General features: G+C 36.6%; 1 protein-coding gene across 1 annotated transcript in view; it reads left to right on the top strand.

Annotated features, from left to right (window-relative positions):
• LUZP2 (leucine zipper protein 2) overlaps positions 1–25,080 on the top strand; it is a 743,524-nt gene that overhangs the window by 556,870 nt on the left and 161,574 nt on the right. The window contains exon 8 of the mRNA XM_072619311.1: positions 15,032–15,106. Within this exon, the coding sequence (XP_072475412.1) occupies positions 15,032–15,106 (75 nt within the window). The remainder of the gene's footprint in view (positions 1–15,031; positions 15,107–25,080) is intronic.

Raw genomic sequence — 25,080 nt, 5'->3', positions numbered from 1 at the left:
CACAAGTTTTCTCTGATAGATTTTTAACTACTCCCCATTGAAGCAAAGTAGTTTTTAATGTTGATGCACCATCATTTCTTATGCTTGATGGAAGGAAGATAAGTCATGGTCTGTTGGGTCAATCATCTGCCAAACAAGAGAAATTTATATGATGAACCATTATGGCTCCTTCAGAGCCATTTGGGTCTACAATGAATTAAAGATTAAACTCTTCTAAGTGTTCAGCCATTTAGAGCAAGCTCCATCACTGAAAAAGATGCAGCTCAAATGATATCACTTAGCCAAGTGATTACTAAGAAAAAATAATAACTGTGTCAGTTGTAGTACAGAGTCCAAAGAAGGAGGAGATGCCTTCATCACTTTCTGGTGCCCTGAACAGGCCACATCTGGAGAACTATATTCACTTCTGAGTACCAAAGTTTAGAAGGAGACTAATACATTGGGAAGCATCAAGAGGAGGGCAATTGGATTGGTGAAATAATACATCATAGATCATAGTATCATAGATTCAGAGCTGGAAGAGACTTCCAAAATCATCTTGTCTAACTCTCTAATTTTATATATGAGAAAGCAGAGTCCTAGGGAGGTGAAATCACTTTTCTAAGGTCATATTTTCCAAGGTCAAATGCTCCAGGGTAGTATTTCAACTAAGATTCTCTGACTTCATTGATGCTACCTTTTTCTGCAGTAACACATGTAATATTCATATGGAGATCAGTTAAAGAAACTGGAGATACTAAGTGTATAGAAGAGCTGATTACTCAATATTCTTCCAGTATCTGAAAGACTATTATGTAGAAGACAGAGGGGGCTAATTTTGTTGGGCCCTATAGGTCAGAACTGGGAATAGTGTTTAGAACTTACAGAACAGCAGAATTTTGTTCAGTGTAGGGGAAAAACAACCATATAAACAATAAAACTTCCCAACTTTTAGACCAGGGCAAAAGAATGGTTTGCCTCAAAGGGGACTAATTTGCCCATCCCTGTGGGTGGAGTGTAATCTGAAAGTCCAGTTAGCAAAATGAATAGAATGCTGGACTTTGGGTCAGGAAGACCTGAGTTTGAATCCCACCTAAAAGAGTGAATAGGTCACTATTTTATTTTTGTCATTCATTCATTCACTCATTTATTTATTTGTCTATCTATCTATCTATCTATCTATCTATCTATCTATCTATCTATCTATCTATGTCCACCTATTTATTCATTATTTATTTATCCATTTATTTGTTTGTTTATCTATCTCTATATTTATTTGTTTATTTATTATTATTTTCATTTATTTATTTATTTGTTTGTTTGTTTGTTTGTTTATTATTATTTCCTTCACCTAAGTCTGTGAATCTGGGCAAGTTCCTAGATCTTTATCAGCTTCAGCTTTCTCATTTGTGAAATGGGGATGATAATAACACATTCCCCCCTCCCACTCCAAAATTATTGGGAGGATAAAATGAGCTTACATTCATAAATGTTTTGCAAATGTTAAAGAGATGAAAATATTTCCTACTTTTACTATTATCATTATTCCTTTAATTGATATAATCAGCATCTATGGTTTAGGTGGGGGAAAAGTCTGAGTTTTCTAGTTTTTTAAATCTGGCCAAGTGAATTGGAAATACTGGTTAGTCCTTCAATAATTAGATACCCAGTTCTCATATCCTCTCTTTCTGAAAGGGAAAGGGTCAAAGATGTCTCTGATATTTTGGCATCTGATAGAATACACTGGCTTGAGTGAGGAAAGTATGAGTTCAGATTCCACCTCAGGCACTTACTGGATGGGTGTCTCTGGAAAAGTCAATTATTCACTGCCTGTCTTGGTATCTTCCTCTGTAAGGAATATTCAGCAAAGACTAGTATCTCTGGTCTGAAGGCTATCAAGCCCTTTACAAGGTTGCTTTCCACCTTTGGTACCCACCTCATTCAACTAACTCTTACCTCTGGCTCCAAAGAAGCTATAACATGTGCAGCAGCCATATCTTGATAAATCATTTTGGCTAAACTAGGTTGAGGGTAAACAAGAGACCACAAACCCATCAGTTAGTTGGAGAGAAGAGTGTGTACATCAAACATGTGAAGATTTCATCCAGGTGAATGGCCATGAAGGTGGCTGAAGGAGGGGCTGTGAAGCACTTAGAGCTTGGCTAGACTTCAAAGTTGTCAAGGTCATCCATTGTATCCCAAACCATTGCCAGTCATCTTGAGTTTTTCTTGCCACTGGACTTGGATGATTCTGGAAGAGACAGTGAGTTCAATAACTGTGCTACAACTCTGCCTCACTTAAATCCAATTTATGCATGACTCAAGATATCACCCATACCATTTTACCATTTTTACCTACCTCATAGTCCTGTGACCACAGACAAGTGATGAAGCAGCAAGTGCAGATTCCCTGGCAGCTGAAGCAACAGTGGATTTTGGCAGCCCCTGGGTGTCACAACTATGGATGGACCCTCAAAATAATATTCTCATTAAATAGATTATTTTATTGTAAGGAGAAGAGACAGACAGATATGTGAGTGATGAAGCCTATGTTAGGTGTAGAGTGCTGGACTGACTATAGACTTATCTACTCTAAGTTAAATATTTGCATTTAGGAAGCCCCAAGGAAGATGACTAAAGAAGACAATGTCAAAAGATCAGAGTGCTTCTCACAACATAAAGAGTTCATTGCTAATTTGGAGGAAACCCCAACTCTAAATGCTCAACATTTGGGTGTGCCCTTATCAAAGAAGGTGCTGTGTTCTATGAGCAAAGCAGAATCCCAGTAGCTCCAAAGAAACGTGAGATGTACAAATTTAGAGACATCTCCCCTCCAAATCTTCATAGGCTACACCTGTGTTAGAGCTTTCTGAGTTCAAATATGTATGAACAGCCACAGTCAGACATACTCTACCTTGATCCTGACATCATGATGTCATTTGGGTCCTCTTTGAGGATGACCAACCAAACCTCACCTGTGAATTGGAGAGGACAATCGTACCCACCCACCTCTCAGGATTGTTGCGAGGATAAACAGAGAATATATTTCTAAAGGGTTTTACAAACTTTAAGTACGCTATGTGAAAGCTATCCTTTACTGTAACTAAAAAATTTATGATATTACCAGTAAAAGAAAAGCTTAGCAAAGGGCATGGAGGGGATAGTGGTGAATATAACTGGTTCATTTTTATGTTTGTTGAGTTTCAGCAGATGAAACTAGGAAAGGGTTAGGGCCCATGTTTATCATTCATATAGTTTTTCAGGTAAATGAGATTTCTGAAGAAAATAGAATGCAAAGAAAATAACACTGAGTCAAAGACTGGAAAATTCTTATTTATAAAAAGTGGAAGGAATAAAAGTCAAGGAATGAGGCATTTAATAAATGTTTATTGAATTAAATTGAACCAAAAGAAAATCAGGTAGTCCGATACAAATGAAAGAAGGATAAAATTTCCAGAGGAAGAGAGTGATCAAATGCTACATGGAGAATATGCAAAGATTTTGAAGATTAAGAAGAGATCATAAAAGTCTTTTCAACTCCTTAAAGATGCTAAACTGGGGGGAGGGAAGGGAAGGGACAAGTAGGTAACACAGTGAATAAAGTACCTGCCCTGGAGTCAATCTAAATTCAAATTCAGCCTCAGACACTTACAAGCTGTGTGGCACTGGGCAAGTCACTTAACCCTGCTTGCCTCCAAAAAAAAAAAAAACTAAACTAAATTAAACTGTGACTCAAAAGGCCTACATTCAAATCTCAGCTCTGCTAATTATTACCTATGTGATACTGGTTAAATCATAACATATTTTTTTGCCCTCAGTTCTCATCTTTTAAATGAAGGACTTGAACTAGGTTTCTCTAGCTCCTTCCAGCTTGAGAATTCTTATTCTATGATATAAAAAAATTCCTATTAAAATACAGATGGTACTTGTAATAATGGTAAGGGGCTAATGACAACTTATTAGACCAATCCCAGATCTCACAGAAAGATAAAAGGAAGGGAATAGAGCTCAGTCTAGGTAACTCTAGTAAGAAGAAGAAAATCACGAAATTCAGAAAGGGCTTCTGTGGGAGTAAAAAGAGGGTAACAAAAATGAATGTTGTTTATAGTATCAATACATTTGTGCTGAAGGTTAGCCTTTTTCTTTTTGAAGAAAAAATGTTAAATTAGAGAAACATTGATATAGTAGAAAAAAATTGCTTTGGCAGTCAGGAAAGATGAGTTCAAATTCTACCTCTAGTTCATATCTGTGTGGCTAAAAATGAGTCAAATAACTTATCTGAGTCTGATGTGGCTCATCAACAAAATAGTCACCATTCTGTTTGTATCACCTATTTCACAGGGCAACACACTTTTTTAGCTTAAAAGAAATATGTTCATATATGTATATATATATATATGTGTGTGTATGAAAATACACATTACACAGAAACACATACACATATACATATATGTATACATACATGCATACATACAGAAACACACATGCAAATATATACATGAGTTTCTGCTGTTATTGTTTAGTGGGTCAGGGATCCAAGTAGTTATTTGGGTTTCATTCAAACAGGAACATTCCCTATGCCCTTGTATGTACTTTATGATCTACTATTGGCATTGTGGGAAATGATATGATTCATAGACAATATAATTTAAAGCTAGAAGGACATTAGAGGCAATCATGTTGGACTCCTTCATTTTACAGATCTCGGCAACTTTTTTCTCACCTGGGTCTAGCATTGTTCAAAGAGAACTGAGACCTTTTAAATTAACCACTGCCCAGACCAAGTAAAAAAATGATGCAATAAATAGATGGATGGCAGCCTCATATGCTCTTAGGATATTCATCTAGCATAATTATAAAATTCAAAGACAGACTTCTTCTTGATTAAGAGATTTCAAGTCATCACCTTTTGGCGGTGCACATTACCCCAACTGGATGACAGGCCAGTCTACAGACTTGTCGACTCTGTTGATTCATAAGCAAGTCTCCTTAGCTATGTCTGGCCCCACAAAAAAGATGTCATTGACATCTTACAGACATTAAAAACAATATTTTCATGCTTGGACGACTCACCACAAGGAAAACCCATTTTGTTAGGCTCTAAAAAGAAGGCATTTCACAACAATGGAAAAATCTATATAAAATGTAAGCTTTAAAGACAATCTGGAAGAAATGAGAAGATATACTAGGACCACCAAAATAGCTTTTCAGTCTGGAAGCCTCTTGATATAACTTGTCTTCTTTTCAGGGAATATATAATTATAATCTTTTTGTACACAGAAATAGGAATTGGAAAAGGGGAACAAGCATAGGGAAGCTTTACACTTCAGTGTTTATTTTCAGGGGCCCTTTGTTTCATTCATACCTGAAAAATATCAACAAGTAGAACAGGAACTCATCAAGATCCAGGGGTCTTGTAGAAAATTGACATTATGGTTTGACTTCCCTTCAAATTATACATCAAAGAAACTGTGGTGATTGAAAAGATTTGAGACATGATTTCTGGTTAATTTAATCATTTTATTAATAAGGCCAGCTAGTTACTAATAAAAAGAAGGTCATTTGGTCAGCTGTCTCAGACCAAAGACCCCTAATGGCAATGGGGTCACAGTTTGTATGCCCTTGGAAGAACTGGTGTTGCTGATGGATGCCTAATCACCTCTAATTGGTTAAGACTATGGGAGGTGATCTATTGTTGAGTAAATGACTTAGGTCACTCAAATCTTCATCAAAGATATATCAATTTCCACAATACCTGTCTTGATAATAGGGACAATCAACATTTTCCCAGATCTGTCTGACCAAACACAATGAGCAGGAGTACACCGTTAGTGCAAACATAGAATTTCTTTACTGTCTTTTTAGATTTTGGAAATCTCCAGGAGAGATTTTCCATACTGGTTGGTTCTTAAATGAGGAAGTAGAAAAGGAGAAAAAACCCTGGTCTTAATACAGCAATTAGTTTTTGAATACAAGAGAGAAATACTCATTTTTCATAATCCAAAGAATTATAGAATACTTGCATACAATTATGGTAACATTATAGAATTAAAATATGCATAATAGAGGATTTTTATGTGTTTGTAAAGTTCTTTTTTTTAATTTATGATGTATAAAGTGATTTTTATGTCCTATCTGATCTGTACTCTGTGAGGAAGTTGCCATAAATATCCCTATTTACATAGGAAAACTGAGGTTCAGGAAACTTCAATGATTCAGTACAAAATAAAAATCTAATATTAGGAAGTCCACATGTAATATTAGGATAGTTACTCTTATTATGAATATTTTTGCATACCAGTTGGGGAGACAGAAGGGAAAATTAGAGAAGGAATACAACTTCTTTTTAATTCTAAATTTACAAGTGAGGTATGTGGGATCAAGACAAATATACATGAATTGGTCAAAGTAATGTAGACAATTGTTAGGAGGCAGATTGGGTACCAGAATTTAGCCCTTTTGAGTCCCAGTCCAGCTGTAATTCTACAACATCCTGGTGCCTTCCTTGATAGTTAGGCTCATTTCTTAGGTTATCACAGACTGTTTTTCCATCTGTTGGCTCCAAAGCAGAGCACTGTCTACCAGGGGGCCATCTGAAAAGGATGATGTTTGTACACATTAGTTATCTGAGCTCTTCAAAGTGAACATCATAGAATGTTAGAGTTGAAAGGAATCTTAGAGGTTGATGAGTGTTAGCACATCATGTGAAAGAAAAGAAAATCAAGAGGCTCAGTAAATATTAAAGGTCTCATGGATAGCTATAGAAAAGCAACCTGAACACTTTGAGGTCCTCTCATTCCAAATTTCTGACTTTTTTCCCCATTATACGTAGTGTTGAGAAGAAAGTTTCATTTTATGAAATCTTGATGAAAATAAAAAAAATTCAAAGCAGAGTTAATTACTCTTATCAATTCAAAAGATCATTGCTTCAAGTTTCTTTTTCAATATCTTTCACCACCATGCTGCTAAAAGGAGACTGGATTCACAAAATTCAGTTGATTTAATTTCTCAGCAACACATAGACTAGGAAATCTTAGGTAAGCCTGTTTTATTATGACCAGAAAATGACTTATCTTTAAATTTTATAGCTTTATCATGTTAAAATTCATTTTTAATTGACTTCAGAACCAGATGTAATGCTAAGCTATTCTTGTGAGATTTGGGAAGCAAATTCTCTCATTCCACGTATGCCAATAAGTCAAAGCCAATTCTTTTCAGATTGTTCTTGAGAATTTATCCTTATAAAACACATGGGAATTTGATGGCAGAATCCAAGAGCTGGAGTATCCTCTGTGTTGCTTTTTGGAAACATAGACCACTTCTACTCTCCACAAAAGGACTGTAGGTTCACATGTTGTTTCCTTGTCTTCCCTACAGCCCTGGGCATGGAGTGGGTGCTCGATAAATATTTAATTGATCTGAGTTTTTTCTCTTTATCAGCCTTGACCACAGTCACCACCCAGACTGAGGCATAAGAATGCCTCACCAATGCCTTACCAAGTTCTCACTGTTTTTTTCTTTTCAAAAGTTTATTGTTATCTATTAAACTAGACCAGAATAAATAAATGACAGGATAGAGAGAGGAGGGGAAAAGAATAACAACAAAAACACTTCATAAAAAAAGTAGACAGCTGGATATTGCTAGGCAGTGGGAAATTAGCAATGTTATAGCAGAGATCTCCAGAAATATTTAAGCAGGCACCTCAAATGTGTCCTTTATAACTCATGAATTAGAACCTTCCAGTTATTCATATACATATAAATTATACAATGCTTCATTAAAATTTAAGATGGGAAAGATAAATCATCTGCTACTACGTCCTTCCCTTCTTATTCATGCACCTAGAAGGTAACTCCAATCTGTGCATTCTGGTTTATTAAGACAAAGGAAGATGTACCACATGTTTTAAATGTAGCAGATCCTCTCTTTTATCTCCTGCTGGCTAGTCGTTAATCATCTTGGCCAAATTATATTTTGAATCACCACTTTATAGAAGCAAGAAAAAAATTCTCCATAGTGTTACTCATATCATGTTGAGATATCGCCTCTTTCTTCAGGCTGTCATCCAGCAACACTTAATCTTAGCTTGTTCCTTTAGCTGTTTGGGGGCATCATAAGGTTGCATTTCACCTTACTGCCATATGGAACAGGTGCATCCTCAGGGTTCATGACACATTTGAAACATATTCAGTGGAGTTTCACAGTAACAAGGTGGTAGGGGTGAATGGTATGGAAAACAGGCAGTGCTATTGACAAAAGATATATCTGTTGCTCTTCTTGGAGACCATCAGGACACACACACACATGTCCTGAGGTGATACATGAGCTAGGAAGGACAGTTTGATGGCAGGAATGCTGCATGTGGACACAGTGATTAGTATGCTGTGGGTTGGGATAATAAGCTACTGTATATGGCACTGAAAAACCAATGAGCAAATACATGGTGTAGACATCTGTTTACATGTCTTTTAAAAAGGTCATCCACTGATTATTTGAAGTGCTCTTTTGTTTTGATCAAAGATAACATTAATAACAATAATTGTTATTATTTTTATAGTAATTATTATGACTATTAATATGAAGCTTTAAGTTTTACAAAAGTACTTTACAAATATGATTTCCTTTGATCCTCACAACAACCTGGGGTATAGATTTGATTACGATCTCCATCACATATATGTGGTTGGGGGTCAGAGGGAGGGAGTAAGCCTTTATACAGTTTCCATTATGTGGCAAGCACCATGCTAAGCACTTTACATATATCACCTCATTTGATCCTCACAACAACCCTGGGAGATAGGTGGTGCTGTGATCCCCTTTTTACAAGTGAAGAAATTGAGACAGGTTAAGTGACTTATCCAGGATGACACAGTTAGTAAGTGTCTTAGGCAGGATTTGAACTCGTCTTCCTGAGTACAGGCATAGTACTATACTTGATGAACTATCCAACTATAGATGTTGATTGATCCTAGATATTTGTTGTGACCAAGAGAACACAATAATGAAGAGTATTTTGGAAGTTTAAATAGATCAGCAATCAATCTTGGGCACTATTAACCTCCCCTTTTCTCCATTTCTATGTCCACCATTCTAGTTGAGATCCTCATTGACTTTTACATGAAATATTTGTCTCCAAATTAGTAACATTCTGCTTCTAGTCTTTCTTCTTCAATCTATCCTCTGTACCAGTGTGAAATTGATACTCTTAAAGCACAGATCTGAACACGTCCCTCCTCTGCTGCTACCTACGTCTTCAGCAGCTCTCCATTGCTTTTAGGTTAATATACATGTGACTTTGTACGTATATGTATGTGTGTGTACATATGTATGGATATGTTCCCTCAGTTTAATATAAGCTTCCTGAGCTCAGGGACTCTATCTTTGTCTCTGTCTCTGTCTCTGTCTCTCTCTCTGTCTCTCTCTCTCTGTCTCTCTTTCTGTCTCTCTGTCTCTCTCTCTCTCTCTATCTCTCTCCCTTCTTTCCTCCCTCCCCTTTTCTCTCTGCCTCCCTCTGTCTCTGTCTTTCTGTGTTTCTCTCTTTCTCTCCCTCCTTATCTCTATCCTTTTCTCTCTGTGTGCGTGTCTCCCTTTCTTACCACCTCTCTTCATGGGTGTGACCTGAGTAGGGTAGGGGCAGAAGTTCTTTGTTTCCATAATGCGTTCAGCATATTGCAGGTAATAATCAATACATGAGTATAGAACTTTGTGTACCTTTATAATTATAAAACCTAGTTATTGTTATTATTTTTATTGTTAATTATCTGGAGTTAAGAGCTGAAGTTGAGGAGAAGAGGGGAGAATATAAAAAATGTAAGGCACAGCTTTTCCCCATTCCAGAAAGTTTATGATATAGATGGAAAGGTGGGACAGGCTCACATGAAACAGTTTATATCCAAACCATAAGTGATAACATACTCTAGGGGTCCTGGGGAGTAAAAGCTTGCTTTGGGCTAGAGGGCTAAGTATTCATCACATCTGTCAAATTCCTAGGAAGAGATCATTTGCAAACCTTTCCAGCATAGTACTTCAGATCCTAATGATCACTGAGTCACATCTCAACTACTATTCTACAACCCCCTAGACATGCATTAGATTCATTTTGCTTCCCCCTGTAGTGTTATTCAATACTCATGCTAAGAACAGAATTGGATTTCTGCTTTAGTCGACCACCCAGTGTTAAAAGTGTCAGGTCTCTAGTGATCAATTTTTTTCTATGAAGGATGAAGAATGGAAGGACTCTTTCCTTCATGGCTACACTTTGGGGAAGAGTTGTTTCCTTGAGTACAAAGCAGCCTGATGGTCAGAGATTATGACTGGCTTTCTCCTGATGTGACATGATTCATAAATGACACTATTTTTCCACTTTTATTTGTTACTTTTGATTATTATACATTTCTAATAAAAAAGAAAGACAGAAAGAAAACAGAAATGCCTTAGAGATACCTAAACTGTTCTACAAGGTCTGCAATACAGAGAAAAGAAGCATACCTTGAATTTAAATATACAAATGTCAAAACTGTAATACCTACTTATACCAAACCATTGCTATCAAAGGAATGTCATTATTTAACAAGTAGATGTAATGCAAAATAAAATGCAGAGAGCTGTTCATACAGAAAAGTAAACTTGGCATTCATGGCTATAAAGGGATGATTAAAAAACACATCTGATATGGTAACATTCTAGGCAGCAAGTTGTATTATGTATTTGAAGCAATGCATGCTCCTGAAAGTTTATATTTTCAGCCTGTGCATGTTACCTTAATCAAAGGCTGGATACACAAAAAAAACCCATAAACAGCTAGTCTGCAAGTATGTCTTTCATTCCTCTAGAAAACCGCATTCAAATGAATGAATTCAAGACTTTCATTAGCAGTATTAATTTCACAATATTTTCCTCTCCTAATGCTAAATGTTTTTTAATTGTTAGAGGTGAGGAAGAAGCCTTCCAGGCTAAATTTTCACTGCAGTTCCAAGTAATAAGAGATGAGAATGTTGCCAGAAAGAAAGCATCTTCAAAACCACTTGATTTTTTTTTTTAACCACGACAGCATTGAGGTTTAGATGACACTATTTCTGAAGAACATAGGATCAGAGATCCTATCTATCCTATAGATATTCTATCCATAGATCCTCTCCTGTCCCCCTGAATGGGACCACTCTGGCTATCTTCCCCTCCTCCTTCATCCCCTCTTCTTATCTGTTACCCCTTTTCTTTACAGTTTTATTTGTCCTATCTCCCCTCTTTTCTCCCTCTCAATCACAGACTCTTTTTTCCTCCTTCCCATGAGCTAGTCTCACTTATTTTGTTTGTTTGTTTGCTTGTTTTTATTTGTCTTGTTCTGCTTGGGTTGTCTCTCTGCCTCCTGTCTTCAAGATCATTACACTTCCCTTGATTGTAAGCATATGTTCTTTTTATGTTCTTGGTTTTTCCTTTTCTTCATCTAGGTCTTCCTTGGCTCTTGGGCATTTACATTCCCAATATACTGTTTTCTCTTTTGTTTCTTTGGAGAGGTTGGACATAGCAGATTCAAGTCCATGTTATTCATTATTTTTTCTGTGTAGAACATAAATTATATATTCATAATTCTTATTTCTATTTTTAACTGCTTAAGAATACCATGATGTAGTTCCATGTTCACTTCAAATTCCAAAAAGTCTCCTATCAGACCAAGTGTCAGACCATCTTCTAAATCATTTACTAAATCTGGTGGCCATATTTCCTTCTATAACTCTTTTTAGTTTTGATTTTTCTTTCTTGTATTCAAGATCTTTGAGATTTCTTCTTCTGGGATTCTTTGGTATTTTCAGTCATTCCCATTCCCCACTTATTTTCCTGATAACTTATTTCTGCCCCCTTCCCCTCTGATTAAGGTTTCCTTGGAGGCTAGAACTCAGATCATCTCAGGTTTATCCCACACTGGGCAGTTTGTAAATAACCAGACTACGTCTCCTCTTCAACTGATTTTTGGGTGGTCAAAACTGATCCTAGCTAGGATTGGTAGAATGACTCACAAACCACATGCATGGTGTCCTACCCTGGTGACCTATCCCATTTTTTCTATTCTTTAACTCTTTCATCTGGGAATGGCAATGCAGAGCCTACTTTGTCTAGAACTGAAGTTCAGAACTTTGCAGTTCTGTTACTTCTGGGTTGCAGGCCCCAGCAGGCTTTGGCTCCTGAAGGGCGATGGCCAAGCTCATTGTCAAGGGCTTAACTCTGAACCAGAATCTCTATGGCAAGGGAAAGAGGAAAGGGGAGCCAGGGTGCAGGGGTGGATTTTGAAATAAATCTGTATTCTTTCCTTGCTTCTACTGGTACAGCCTTGCTGCTAATATTTTGGGAGGCGACAGAGTGAGCTGAGTGAACTCAGGGTTGGTGGACATCAGTTCTCTTTTTGTTTTATTTTTACGTGACCTTTAATAAGTCAATCTATCAAAAAGTACATGTAAAATAGGAATAATGTGATACGTGCTACAATTGAAGACCTCACCTTTAGGAAGTTTACTTTTACCTTCATTTCTTTAGGATTTAATTTCTTACTCTTTATCATAAGGTATTCAGCCTAAAGGACTTTCAGATGTTATACCCTGTAATTTTAGCATCCTTTAGTAAGATTTTAGATTGGAGCACAATTTTGAGATAGGCTTTGAAATAAACATAGCTTGTACTTTGTTATAATTGGTAAGGATAGGAGCAATATTAGCAGAAGCACAATGGAATGAGAGGTGACACATAATAGATAAACATTAAAGCAGAGAGGAATCATTTATAGATTAAAATCAAACACTGAAAAGGCATTGACATTGGCATGGAAGTTAGCCATTCCAGTTCAATAAAGCACTTGGTGTCTGATCATCCAGAAAACTACTCACCCCAGCCCACTCAAGTGAATATTTTAATGCAATAAACTCTTTTCCCCTTCAGTTTTAACTGATTTTCAAAGAGCTGTGTGGTTTTCTACTTTTTCTTCATCCCTGGATACGGCATGACCAATTATCTGTTTTCCTACATTTTTGCCAGGATGATAGGAGAGAAAGGGAACAAGTGTTTATTAAACACCTGCTCCTTGCTGGGCATTGTGCTAAGGGCTTTAGAGATCTGATCTCATTTGATCCTTACCTCTTAACTTGGACTATGTGATTGGTGCCATGTGACTTGTTCAGTTTTCTTTGAATCCGTATATTACAATATTTCTAAACTTTTTTTGTGGTAGACAGGTCTAGCTGTACTCTCAGCTGTTCAGTGGATGGTTACCTTGTGATTCAATTAATAATATCTTTTTTTCTTTAACAGTTGCCTTGAGCAATTTTCTAGAAATGTTACAGTCAAATCATTCTTTTTAAAGTATTTGAAAGGCCATCCTATGGATGAGGGAACACAGATTCATAGAGTTAGAGCTTAAGAGGATCTTGGAGACACACAATGTCCAAAACACTCATTCTATAGCTGAGTATACTGAGGCACAGTGAGTTTGTCACTAAACTTGAGTCACACAGCTAGTGTTGCAAGAAAGAAGTGAACGTGCATCTTCATAACTCCAAATCCAGTATTTAGCTGGTCAACGATAAATCAAAGAGTAGCTTTTTATTGACTTGTTTCTGCTTTTTGTTTGTTTTTAATGTAGCCACAAAGACAGAGCTAGAGTCTGCGTGATTTAGGATTGATGTCAGAGCAAAAGGAATGGACTATTTCAGGAGATAGGGAACACCTTTCGGTGGATTTCTTCAAGAAGAAATAGGATGATAGCTTGTCAGATATGAATAAAACTTACTAAAAATAATGATAATGGGGAAGCTAGGAGGCACAGTGCCTAGAGCACTGGCCCTGGGTTCAAATCCAGTCTGAGATACTTGCTAGCAATGTGAATCTGGTCAAGTCACTTAACCTCGATTGCCTTAAAAAAAAGTATAATAACACCAATAGCTAGCATTCATGTATTGTTGCAAGGTTTATTCAGCGCTTGAATAATTCTTTCTCATTTAACCCTCCTAACAAACCTGAGGGATATAGATTCTGTTATTATGCCTCTTTTTCTATTGTGCTATCTTCAGTTGTTTTATCCCTGACTGATTCTTAATGACCTCCTTTGGTGTTTTCTTGGCAATGGTTTACTATTTACTTTTCCAGTTCATTTTGTAGATGAGGAAACTGAGACAAATAGGGTTAAGTTATTTGCCCAGGGTCACACAGCAATTAAGTGTCTGAGGCTGGATTTGATCTCTAGTCTTCTGAGTCTAGGTCCAGTACTCCAGCAACTGTGCCATTTAGTTGCCTCCAATAAGAACTGCTTATTTACTATGAGTTGTCCTCCTGTTTACTGAAGGCCCTTTCAATTTTAATTTCTGTGATTCTCTAACTGCACTTTAACAATAATGAAAGCACTGTATGCCAGATATCTAACCTCTAGCTTTCATCCATGCTGCTTCCAAATACCTAAGAATACTCCATTTGCCTTCCACTTATTTTTCTCCTGCCCATTCTCCATTTCCCAACTTGAATGCCATTTCTTCAAGAATTCCACAATTAGGAGTGATTTCTCCTTTATCTGGTCTCTGGTAGGTCATATTCTCCTCCTCCTCTTAAACATATTTCAATTAATGTTATAGTTATCTGCGTAACCATCTTATTTCCCTCTCACAGAGTGCTTTGTGCACCTTAGAACACTCCAGAGAGACTGCTTCATATAGTGGAAAACTCCCAAGTCCTGGGACCTAAGTTCACATTTACTTCCAACGAGGCAAATTTTGACTTGGACAAACCTTCATCAGCCTCATTTTCTTCATCTGTAAAATTGGGAGATTAGACTAGATAGTTCCTGGGTTCCTTTCCTCCTCTAAATCTAAGATCAATGTAGAACAGGTCCTTGAGTACAAAGGCTGCAACACTCATTTGCACATCTCCAGAGCCCGGCACAGGATATTATATATAGTAGACTCTTAACAAGTCTTTATAAGATTGATTTGAAGCTAGTAGAAAAGGTGATTAAATTTTTTACATTATAAAAATAATGTTCATATTTATATTATATAAGTAATATTTATTCCACAGGCGCAGCAGCTAACAGATTTGGAGCAAAAACTAGCAGTTGCTAAGGATGAGTTGGAGAAAGCAGCTCTTGACAAGGTAAGCTTTTTCTGAGGCCAGATTCATGATATATGTATTTATATATATAATTTTGCTTGTTTGTTGGAAACAGTGGCTAATCCTTTCTTTTAGTGATTTACTTACGCAGTTCTGCTTGCTGTACTCCCATGGCGGCTGCAGAACCTGTGAGGAAAAGACAGCACCTTCCTGTTTTAAAAATATATTATTTGTCAACTTTTAACATTCATTTAAAAAATAGTTCCAAATTATCTCCTTTTTGTACTGCTCCCAGCCCTGGAGAAGGGAAAAAGGTAATAATGTCAATTATACATATGAAGTTATCAAAACATATTTCTGTATTATCCATGTTGCATAAAAATACACACAAAACCATGAAAAATTAATTGAGAAAATTATACTTAAATCTGCATGTTTATTTATATACATAAAATTTGTAGATATATACATATATCCATATGCATGCATATATGCCTGCATATATATACATACATATATGTATACTGCATGTATATACATATACACACATGGATGTGCATATTCATCACTTCTGTCTCTGATGGTAATAGGATTTTTCCCTCATGATTCCTTAGGAATTGTCTTGGATCACTGTACTGATAAAAGTTAGCTAAGCTTTTCACATTTGATCATCATACAATATTGCTGTTTCTGTGTACAGTGTTCTCCTGGTTCTGCTTACTTCACTTAGCATCAACTCATCTAAGTCTTCCCAGGTTTTTTTCTGAAACCACTGGCCATCATTCTTTATGGAACAATAATCTTCAATCACAATCATACACCACAACTTTATTCAGTCAATCCGCAGTTGACAGGTAGTCCTTCAATTATCAGTTCTTGGAAACTGCCACCACAAAAAAAAAAACAAAAAAAACAAAACTGATATAAATAAATAATTTTGTACAAATAGGTCCTCTTCTCTTTTCCTTGCACTCTTTAAGATACAGACATAGTAGTGATATTGCTTAGTCAAATGGTGAGCAAAATTTATATTTCTTGGAATGCAGTTCTAAGTTGTTCTCCAAAATGATTCGACCACTTTACAACTCAACCAACAGTACATTAATGTCAAATTTTTTCCATGTCCCATCCAACATTTGACATTTTCATTTTCTATCATGTTAACCAAGTTGTAACATGACACATCAGTGTGTTTTTTTCATTTGCATTACCTCTAATCAACAGTGATTTAGAATGTTTTTATATGACTTTAAATACCTTTGATTTCTTCTTCTTTAACTACATGCTTATTTCCTTTAACAACTAAACAGTTGCGGAGTTGTGCTTTTTTAAATTTAGGCGTTTCCTATATATTTGATAAATGAAGCTTTTGTCAAAAAAACTTGCTATAAATCTTTCACCCTAGTTTCCTACTTTCTTTCTAACGTTGGCTTCATTGGTGTGTTTATGCAAAAATTTTCTAATTCAATGTGATCAAAATTATCCATTTCACTTCCTGTGATTCTCTCTATCTCTAGTTTGGTAATAATTTTGTTTTCCTTTATCCATACACCTCCATGCTCACCTAATTTGAACCGGGCATCACCTTTCATGTCTAAATAACATACCCATTTTGACCTTACCTTGATGTATGGTGTAAGATGTTGGTCCATATCCAATCCATTTTTTGAAAAAATAACATGGCAATAGGTCAGTTGTCCTGGAGTTGAGGTTTGGCATCTTCAGGACACCATTTTTCCACAGTTGATGGGAGTCTTTGCTCAGTATCACCATAAATAAACATATTGTAAAATACAAACTAAGTCAGCCCCTATTTACTCTTTTTGAAAGAATTAGGAAAACAAATGAGAAAATTATTGATGATTTTCTTTCAGGGAGCTTCCTGTCAAAGAGTAATATATAGGGGTTGCCAAAGTAAGAGAGGGCTAACTATTGATTCAGCTATAAAGATTTCTCCAAACCAATAGGAAGTAACTTTAATAGCTACATCTTTCTCATCTTCTTACTGAATTCTGATATGTAAAGCTGTTATTAAGGTTGTATCCAAATTGGCAATTGAGGAGGATAAGCAGGATAATAAATGACTTTGTATTCATTCTTTATCATAACTGGTTGATGTAACTGGGTATGTTGAAGCTGGAAAAAAGAAAGACATAAGAAGGCACTGTACCTGAAATATTTTTGAAAAAAAATTTGAAAAATACGACACATGGAAGGTCAAATGAAATACATATGAAATACTTTAAAAATCATAAAGTATTATAGAAATGTCAGTTATGATGTGGCTAGTGATGATGAGTGAGGAATACTTGCACTCGTTTTGTTGGTTGGCAGAGGCCAGACCTAGGACCATAAAGTAAGGGAGTTGGAATAGATAGCTTTTTTCTTCCTTTATATCTCTAAATCTAGTAGCTGTGATACTATGATCCTCCTCTATTATAAATGAACCAAGTGAGATTAAGGATAATGACTTGCCTAAGGGTCATGCAGCCTCTAAGTGCCAGAGGTGGGACTTTATCCAGGTCTTCTAGGCTTTGTCCATTCTCTCTATAGAATACAACACTGTCATTATCTCACACTGTCACTCGAGGTCATAAGAAAGTAAGAGATTTAAGACAACCTAAGGAGTCATGTAACCCAATCCAAGGGTTGCATAAATCAGCTTAGAAATCCAATTTCTTTTGCATATGTGATTGATTCTCATCATTTGCACAAGTTATATTCTATAAAGTCACCACAAAATAATTAGGATAGCTGGATGGTACAATGGAGAGAGAATTAGACCTGGAGTCAGACAGACCTGATTTCTTATGTGACCACAGACACCTACTAGTTGTGTGACCCTGGACAAATCACTTCATCCTGTTTGCCCTAGATTCCTCACCTGTAAAATGAGCTAGAGAAGGAAATGGCAACCCACTCTAGTATCTTTGCACAGGAAAGCCCCAAAAGGGTCATGAACACACGGGCACAATTTTCATTATTCATAGTAGCTATGCTCTATAAAGTTACCACAAGAGTAATTAGGAAATAGTGAACTATTGCTCATATGGAAATATAGGGTTAGTTTTTGGGAAGCCTCTGATCCTACTTACTTTAATACTTTCTGTAGTAGCCTCAAGTACAGAATGGCAAATTTCCTCTTCCTTTTTCCTGGATATACCATATTGTTGTTTCACTAACATTAAACTCATAACCCATACCACTTTAACTCCTGTCTAAGCAAAGCTTATCTAACACACTCATTTTCTCCATAAGGTATCTTGCTACCTTCTTACACTTAGAAATGCTAGATAAGATTTCAGCATTATGATTGGGGGGCTTTCTAAACAGTGAAATCACCCACAGAAAGCATAAAAATGGGAGCAATGTGTCACTAAATAGACCTTGAAAAGGACACTTGTTTAATGTATGAAAGCTGAAATAAGAAGGTTAAGCACTGCCTTGCTCAGCTGTCGTTGGAAACATGCCTGTCAGACAATTCTAATTTTTCACTGCCTCTCACTTGTCCGCCAGTGACTGTAAAATTGTGGCAAATATTGATTTTGAGGTTACAGATAAATTTTAATGAGTGTATAGAATCTTTAAATAATGAAGATTGATGGTACTGTGTGTATGTGTGTGTGTGTGTGTGTATATATATATGTATATATATATATATATACATACCTATAGATATAGATATATATGATTGTGTACATGTTGTCTCTGCCCTATTATACTGTGAGCTTTTTGAAAGTATGAAATATGGAGTATGAGGGTGATCGGTCAACTGAGTCTAAGAGACAATAAGTCCTTTGCATCATACTGCAAACCCAGTATATTTACAGTAAAAAATAGGAAATGAGTAATCTAGAAAGCTGAGTGCTAATAGGGAAATAATCCTATTATTAAACAAGACTGAAAAAGATGAGGAGTAGTATAAGTTGTGGTCCATTAAAATATAAGGTCTTTTAGGGCAGGAATCTTTTTGTTGGTGGTGGTGGTTGTTTGTCGGTTGGTTGGTTGGTTTTTTCTTTCTTGTATTTCTAGCACTTAGCACATATAATAAGTACTTAATAAATGATTACTGATGGATTTTCTATCCCATTTCTTTCTTTATAATTAAATATAAGGGTAAAGAAGAACCAGCTCTAAACTCCCGAACTGAAATATTTGTCTCAGGTTTGGACAATTTTTTCTTTCTTTTTTTAAAACTCATTTCCTTATTCATCATGTTGTAAAGGAGAATTAGAAAGGGAAAAACCCTGAGAAAGAAGAAACACACACACACACACACACATATATATATATATATATATATATATATATATATATATATATATATATATATATATAGAGAGAGAGAGAGAGAGAGAGAGAGAGAGAGAGAGAGAGAGAGAGAGAGAGAGAAACAGCATGCTTCGATCTGCATTCAGACTCCATAGTTCTTTCTCTGGATGTGGATAACATTTTCAGTCAAGAGCCTTTTGGAATCGAGGTTTGGACGTTCCTTAACGTTGCAGTGTTCAGAGACAACCATGTTGTTTTCACTGTATATCAGACAAAACTAATGGCATAACTGGAGTCAAAACGGAGAATGAATGCTTAAGTAAAGTTGAATGTGGAAGATTGTGTAAATGTGTAGCAGATCTGTAGTTAGATTAGGGCTTTGATTTGGGAGACTTTAAGAAATTTTATTAAATTAATTATTGGAAACACCCTTCAGTGAGAGACCTCATTCTGTCTTTGTAGGTTAATCAATTCAACAACCTCATCTTTTTATGATAAATATGCTAAAGGATAATGCAAATAATAATAATTTATCCATCTGTTTGTCACTTATTTTGTGACTGTTTCTTCAAATATAAAACAGATTGTCTTTTCAGGAGTCTTTGGAGAGCCTGTCAATTTTACTTTTTGTTGTTCAGTCATTTCTGACTCTTTGTGACCTCATTTGGGGTTTTCTTGGGAGAGATACTGAAGTAGTTTAAAATTTCCTTGTCCACTCATTTTGCAGATGAGGAAACTCATGCGAACAAGGTTAAGTGCTTTGCCCAGGGAAACAGAGCTAGTCAGTGTCTCAGGGCAGATTTGAACTCAGGAAGATGAGTCTTCAGGAGTCAAAGTTTGCACTCAATCCATGACACCATGTAGCTGCCTAGCTAATTATGTTATATTCTTTATTTGGAAGTAGTGATAAGTGGGTATTTCATCTAAGTTGAAGCACAGATGCAAAACTGACTAGATGATGCAAATACAGATAAAATATTCTATGACAGTACTGCTATGGGTAGTATTTTCATTTCATATCTTTGGACGCATATATATGTGCATGAGTAAGGAGGAAAGGAAGGGAATAAGCATTTATGTAATGCCTACCTATTATGTGCCAGGTATTACACTAAGCATTTTACAAATACTATTTCTGGATAATATTTAAATTAATAATTAATCAATAATAGCAAATGGCATTTATCAATATTATCAAATACAATGCTCACAAAAACCCTGGGAGGAAGATGCTGTTGTTATCTGCTCTTTACTGCTAAGGAAATGTAGGGAGATAGAGGTTAAGTGTTTTGGCCAAGATCACACAACTACTAAACATCTGTCTGAAGGCCTTCAGATCTTGAACTCAGGTCTACCTGACTCTGCACCAGAGCACTGTCCATTATGGAGTCACCTCGTGGCCGCTGCTCTTGAAGGAAGCAGTGAATGCCTTAGTGCTTGGGTTTCCCAGAACAAGATCCTGAAAGCCATCAGGATATTATTGGTGATCACTGGGTCGGATTTGCTTTATTGTGAATTCTCAGTCAGTGTGCTTATTTACTGGATTCCACCACAGTCTAATTGTATGAAATCACTGACCTATTTTAAGCTTAAAGAAGGCTGCCTCTGAAATGAGGAGATAACGGAGCTCTGAGGTGTTATTTGTAGCACTAAGCTGTGTTCAGTGATGCAGCTGTAATGTAAAGAGAAAATTGTTGGGAGTCTGTACACTATGCTTTGTTCCTCCTCTTACATTAGGCTCCCCTTGTTTTTAGATATCTCTCCCATTTTATACATACATACATACATATATGTGTGTGTATATACACATACATGTGTATATATACATGTAGCATGTTTATCTGTGTACATGTCATTTATTTGCAGAAGAATATGTGCTCATTGGGGTCAGGGGGGTCTCCTGTGCCCAGGAAAGCACTTTGTTCTAGTAGGAGTTTAGTGAATGTTCAAAGGTTTGAATTAAATGTCAGAGTTTCAGCTTCATTTCTAATTAGTTATGAGACTTTGGGAAAACTGTAGACTTTTTAGGGAGAAAGAGCTTTAGCACCATCAGCATCCTCAGTGTCCTACCTGAGTCTTTCTATAATGTTTTGCATTATAAAGCACTTTACCTAAATCACACTCAAAATGAGTCTTGCAATATAGACAAGGTAGGATTTATTGTTTCCTTCTCATAGAAGAGGAAACTGAGCCTCAAAGGGAGTGAGTGCCTTGTCCAGGGTCATATGGCTAATAAGTGGAAAAGATTTGAGGCCAGGTCATAGAATGAGATAATATTTATTAAGCATTTCGAAATACTTATTGCCTTCTATTTCCTGTCTTCCTAGGGTCATAGATTTATAGCTGGAGGAGACGTTAGAAGTCATTGAGTCTAGCCCTCTCACACTAACGACGCTAAGAGACGTTAAGTGACTTACCCACTGTCACTCAGAGAATAAGTGCCTGACACAAGATTCAGACCCAAGTCTCCCCAACTCTTGGCCCCATGTTCTCTCAATTAATCATATTGACAACAAGCCCCATCTTCTTTCCATGATATTCTATCTAGTGCATGTGAATACATCTTAATATTTCAATATTTCATTAAACACTATTCCAACTTCTATCCAAACTCATGTTTAGAATGTCTGTCTCAGTTTCAACATCTGTAGTAAAGGCTGAGAATGATGTCTGTGATAAATAATTACCAGGAGTTCTATGAAGTTCAAGGAGTGAATATATGTTGAAGTGCTTTGTAAATTTTAAAGCATCCCAATAATATAAGGGATTGTTTTTTATTGTCATCAGTAGTATTCATCAACTACAGGAGTGACCCTGATACCTCATCATGGACTCTCTGTAAAGCAGGTATTCTTTACTTTTCTGGTGTCATGGATATCTTTGGCCATCTGGTGAAGACAACAAACCTTTAGCAGAACGCTGTCTTAAAATTCATTAAATGAAATGAATAGGCTTACAGAGGAAATAAATTCTATTGAAATGCAGTGATCAAAATAGTTTTTTAAGAAGAATGGACCCTAGGGTTAAAATCCCCTGTACTGAATACACTGTCTTCCAGCTTCTTTACAGGGATGAAAAAGAAATGGAATAGCCTATATAGGTAAGTATAAGACCAGTGGATTTCTGGCATTTTTGACAACCCAGTCTTTGGTGTAGACATGACATTTATCCTTTGGCCCTTTCCCCTCCACCCACATTTTGCAAGTCATTTCTCCCCCTTTATTCCTATAGCAGTCTCATATCAATTATCAAGCAGTCATTTTCTCTTTCCTCTCACCAGACATGTCCTGTCCAAACAGTGCCCATGATCCAGACCTTGCTGAGTGGACCTTTGGTTCTACCAGTAGTTTCCTTGTTCTGTGCCCCAATCTTTCTGAGTCCTATTCTCTGTTGGGACTCTTAGTATCATATTTAGCTAAGCTGATCCAGTAATACTCATTAACACATTATCATGGATTAGCTTATTATTCATTTCCTCTAACAGTTGAATGTCACTCACTCAACATGTTTATTAAGAACTTACTATGTTCTAATCAGTATGCGGAGTCCTTGGTATAAAAATGTTGGTAAAAATTGTCTCTGCTCTCAAGGAGCTCACTGTATAATGGAGAAAATAACATACAAATGTGTGTATATGTGTGTATATGTGTGTATGTGTGTGTACAAAGCATAGAAAAGAAAATACAGTTGAAAAGTCATTGCAGAGGAAAGGCCACTAGTCTTAAGGCAAACAGTGAAAGGTTAATTGTGGAAGGTAACATTTTAGTTGAGACTTGAAGGAACCAGGAAGTAGATGTGAGGAGGAGGAGAATTTAAGGTTGGGAGACTCGTCAGTGAAAATGCACAGGGTAAGGGGATGAAACTGGATCATTTTATGCAAGGAATAAATAGGGCAGCACCACTGGATTGTGCATTATATAAGAGAATAAAGTGCAAGGAGACTAGAAAGGTGGGAATGTAATATCATCTCTCTCCCAGAAAAAAATAAGTGCATTTAATTTATTATTTCCTTAGCAGGGTCAAGTGCAAAGGCAAATGGAATGATTTTTGCAATGTGAATTTCAGGTACTGTCATAGACAAATGAATAATCTTGATTTTGTAGCATCATCCCTCAAATCTCACTGCCTAGACAGACTCATAAAACCACAAAACCTCAGAACTAAATGGGACTTGTCCAATGTTCCATTCAATGCAGCAAACTTTCCCAGGCTATAATTCAGAGGTTGAAGTGTTCAGCATATGTCATGCAGTTCAAGCCCCTATCTTCATGAGTCCTACTTAAGAGGAAGAGCTAATGATTTAGACAGGATGACAAAACCTAGGGCATAGGAGATAAGAAATCATTTAAAATTTATATTAAATAGGAAACAATTTCAACATAAATGATAATCTGTGTGGTGAGAAGTGCCATACCATAGTGGGTACAAAGTTGATCTAGGAGTCAGGGAAAGTAGGCTTAGTTCACACAAGTTTTCACTGCTCAAGAAGACTATAAATTCTGTAACATTTCCCATTCTCCATTGGAACATGATATTTCCTACTTGACGAACAGGTGGAGTGGATAGTGTCCTGGCTCTGAAATCGGAGTTCAAGGCTGACCCTCAGTCAGCAGTTTGCTGGTAAATGCTTAACATCAACAATATGTATGCATGGCATGCTTTTAGATTTAATCTTTTTAATTAACATTTTATCCATGACTTCCTTAAGTGGAGTCAATCAACGAAAGAATCAATCAAGTCCTGATTTGTAGAGGTTTGCCAATTTCAAGGTTTAAATGTTTGCTTCTCTGGTCTTTGCTTTCCTTTCATGTAAAAGAAAGGGGTTGGAATCACTAGAGCATTTGGGGTCCCTTCCAACTCTAATCTGTGAGCTGATGAATGTACTTTAATAAATAACAGATCTACATTGAAAATAATCAAAAACATATATGTTGTGAAAGTGAAAATCAACAATGAGTGGAAGAATCAGAGAAAGCTTTCTAGAGGTGGCAGTACTTTGGCTGGGTTTTAGAGAATGAGCAAGTTCCAGATGGATAATGGAGAGAATGGACGCTATCCCAGGGAAGACAGACAGCATGCCCCTAAAACATAGGGTATAGAAGCAACTAGGGGGCAGTTAGGTAGATAAAATGATGGGCCAGCAGTCAGGAAGACTCATCTTTGTGAGTTCCATCTGGGCTCCAACACCTCCTACTATGTGATCCTGGGTAAGTCTTTTAACCCTCTTTGCCTCAGTTTCTTCGGCTCTAAAATGAGCGGAAGAAGGAAATGACAAAGCAGTCTAGTATCTTTGCCAAGAGAACCCCAAATATGATCATGAAGAGTTAGACAAGACTTAAAAGACCGAACCCACATAGACATGCATAAAAGCAGGGGGGAAGACTTAGCTCTAGTCACCTTACCCATCAGCCCTTTGGTGTAGACTGTCTCTCCCAGACTTTGTCCCTCCTCTCTGCTTTCTGCCCATTCAGGTTTGTCTTCTAATCAGGGAACATGGAAACTCTAGCCTGTCTCTCTGTGTTATCAATCCTCTATCCAACCCTTAGTCTTGATTACTTCCTTTGTTGTCACAGAGAACCAAATGGCCTGTTCACCTGATAGATGCTTCATGAATGCCTCTCTCAAATGAGAATGTGGCCTATTAACCTGAGACATAAAACAGAAAAGAAAGTGCTCTGCTCACCTTGGCAAAATAAATCCAGTTTAATGACAAATCAAATCACTTCCTTCTATCTTCTTTACTG

This window comes from Notamacropus eugenii, chromosome 6 (genome assembly GCF_028372415.1).
Source record: "Notamacropus eugenii isolate mMacEug1 chromosome 6, mMacEug1.pri_v2, whole genome shotgun sequence".
NCBI lineage: Eukaryota > Metazoa > Chordata > Mammalia > Diprotodontia > Macropodidae > Notamacropus > Notamacropus eugenii.
Note: the sequence above shows the minus strand (reverse complement) of the source record. Positions and strands in the feature narration are given on the sequence as shown.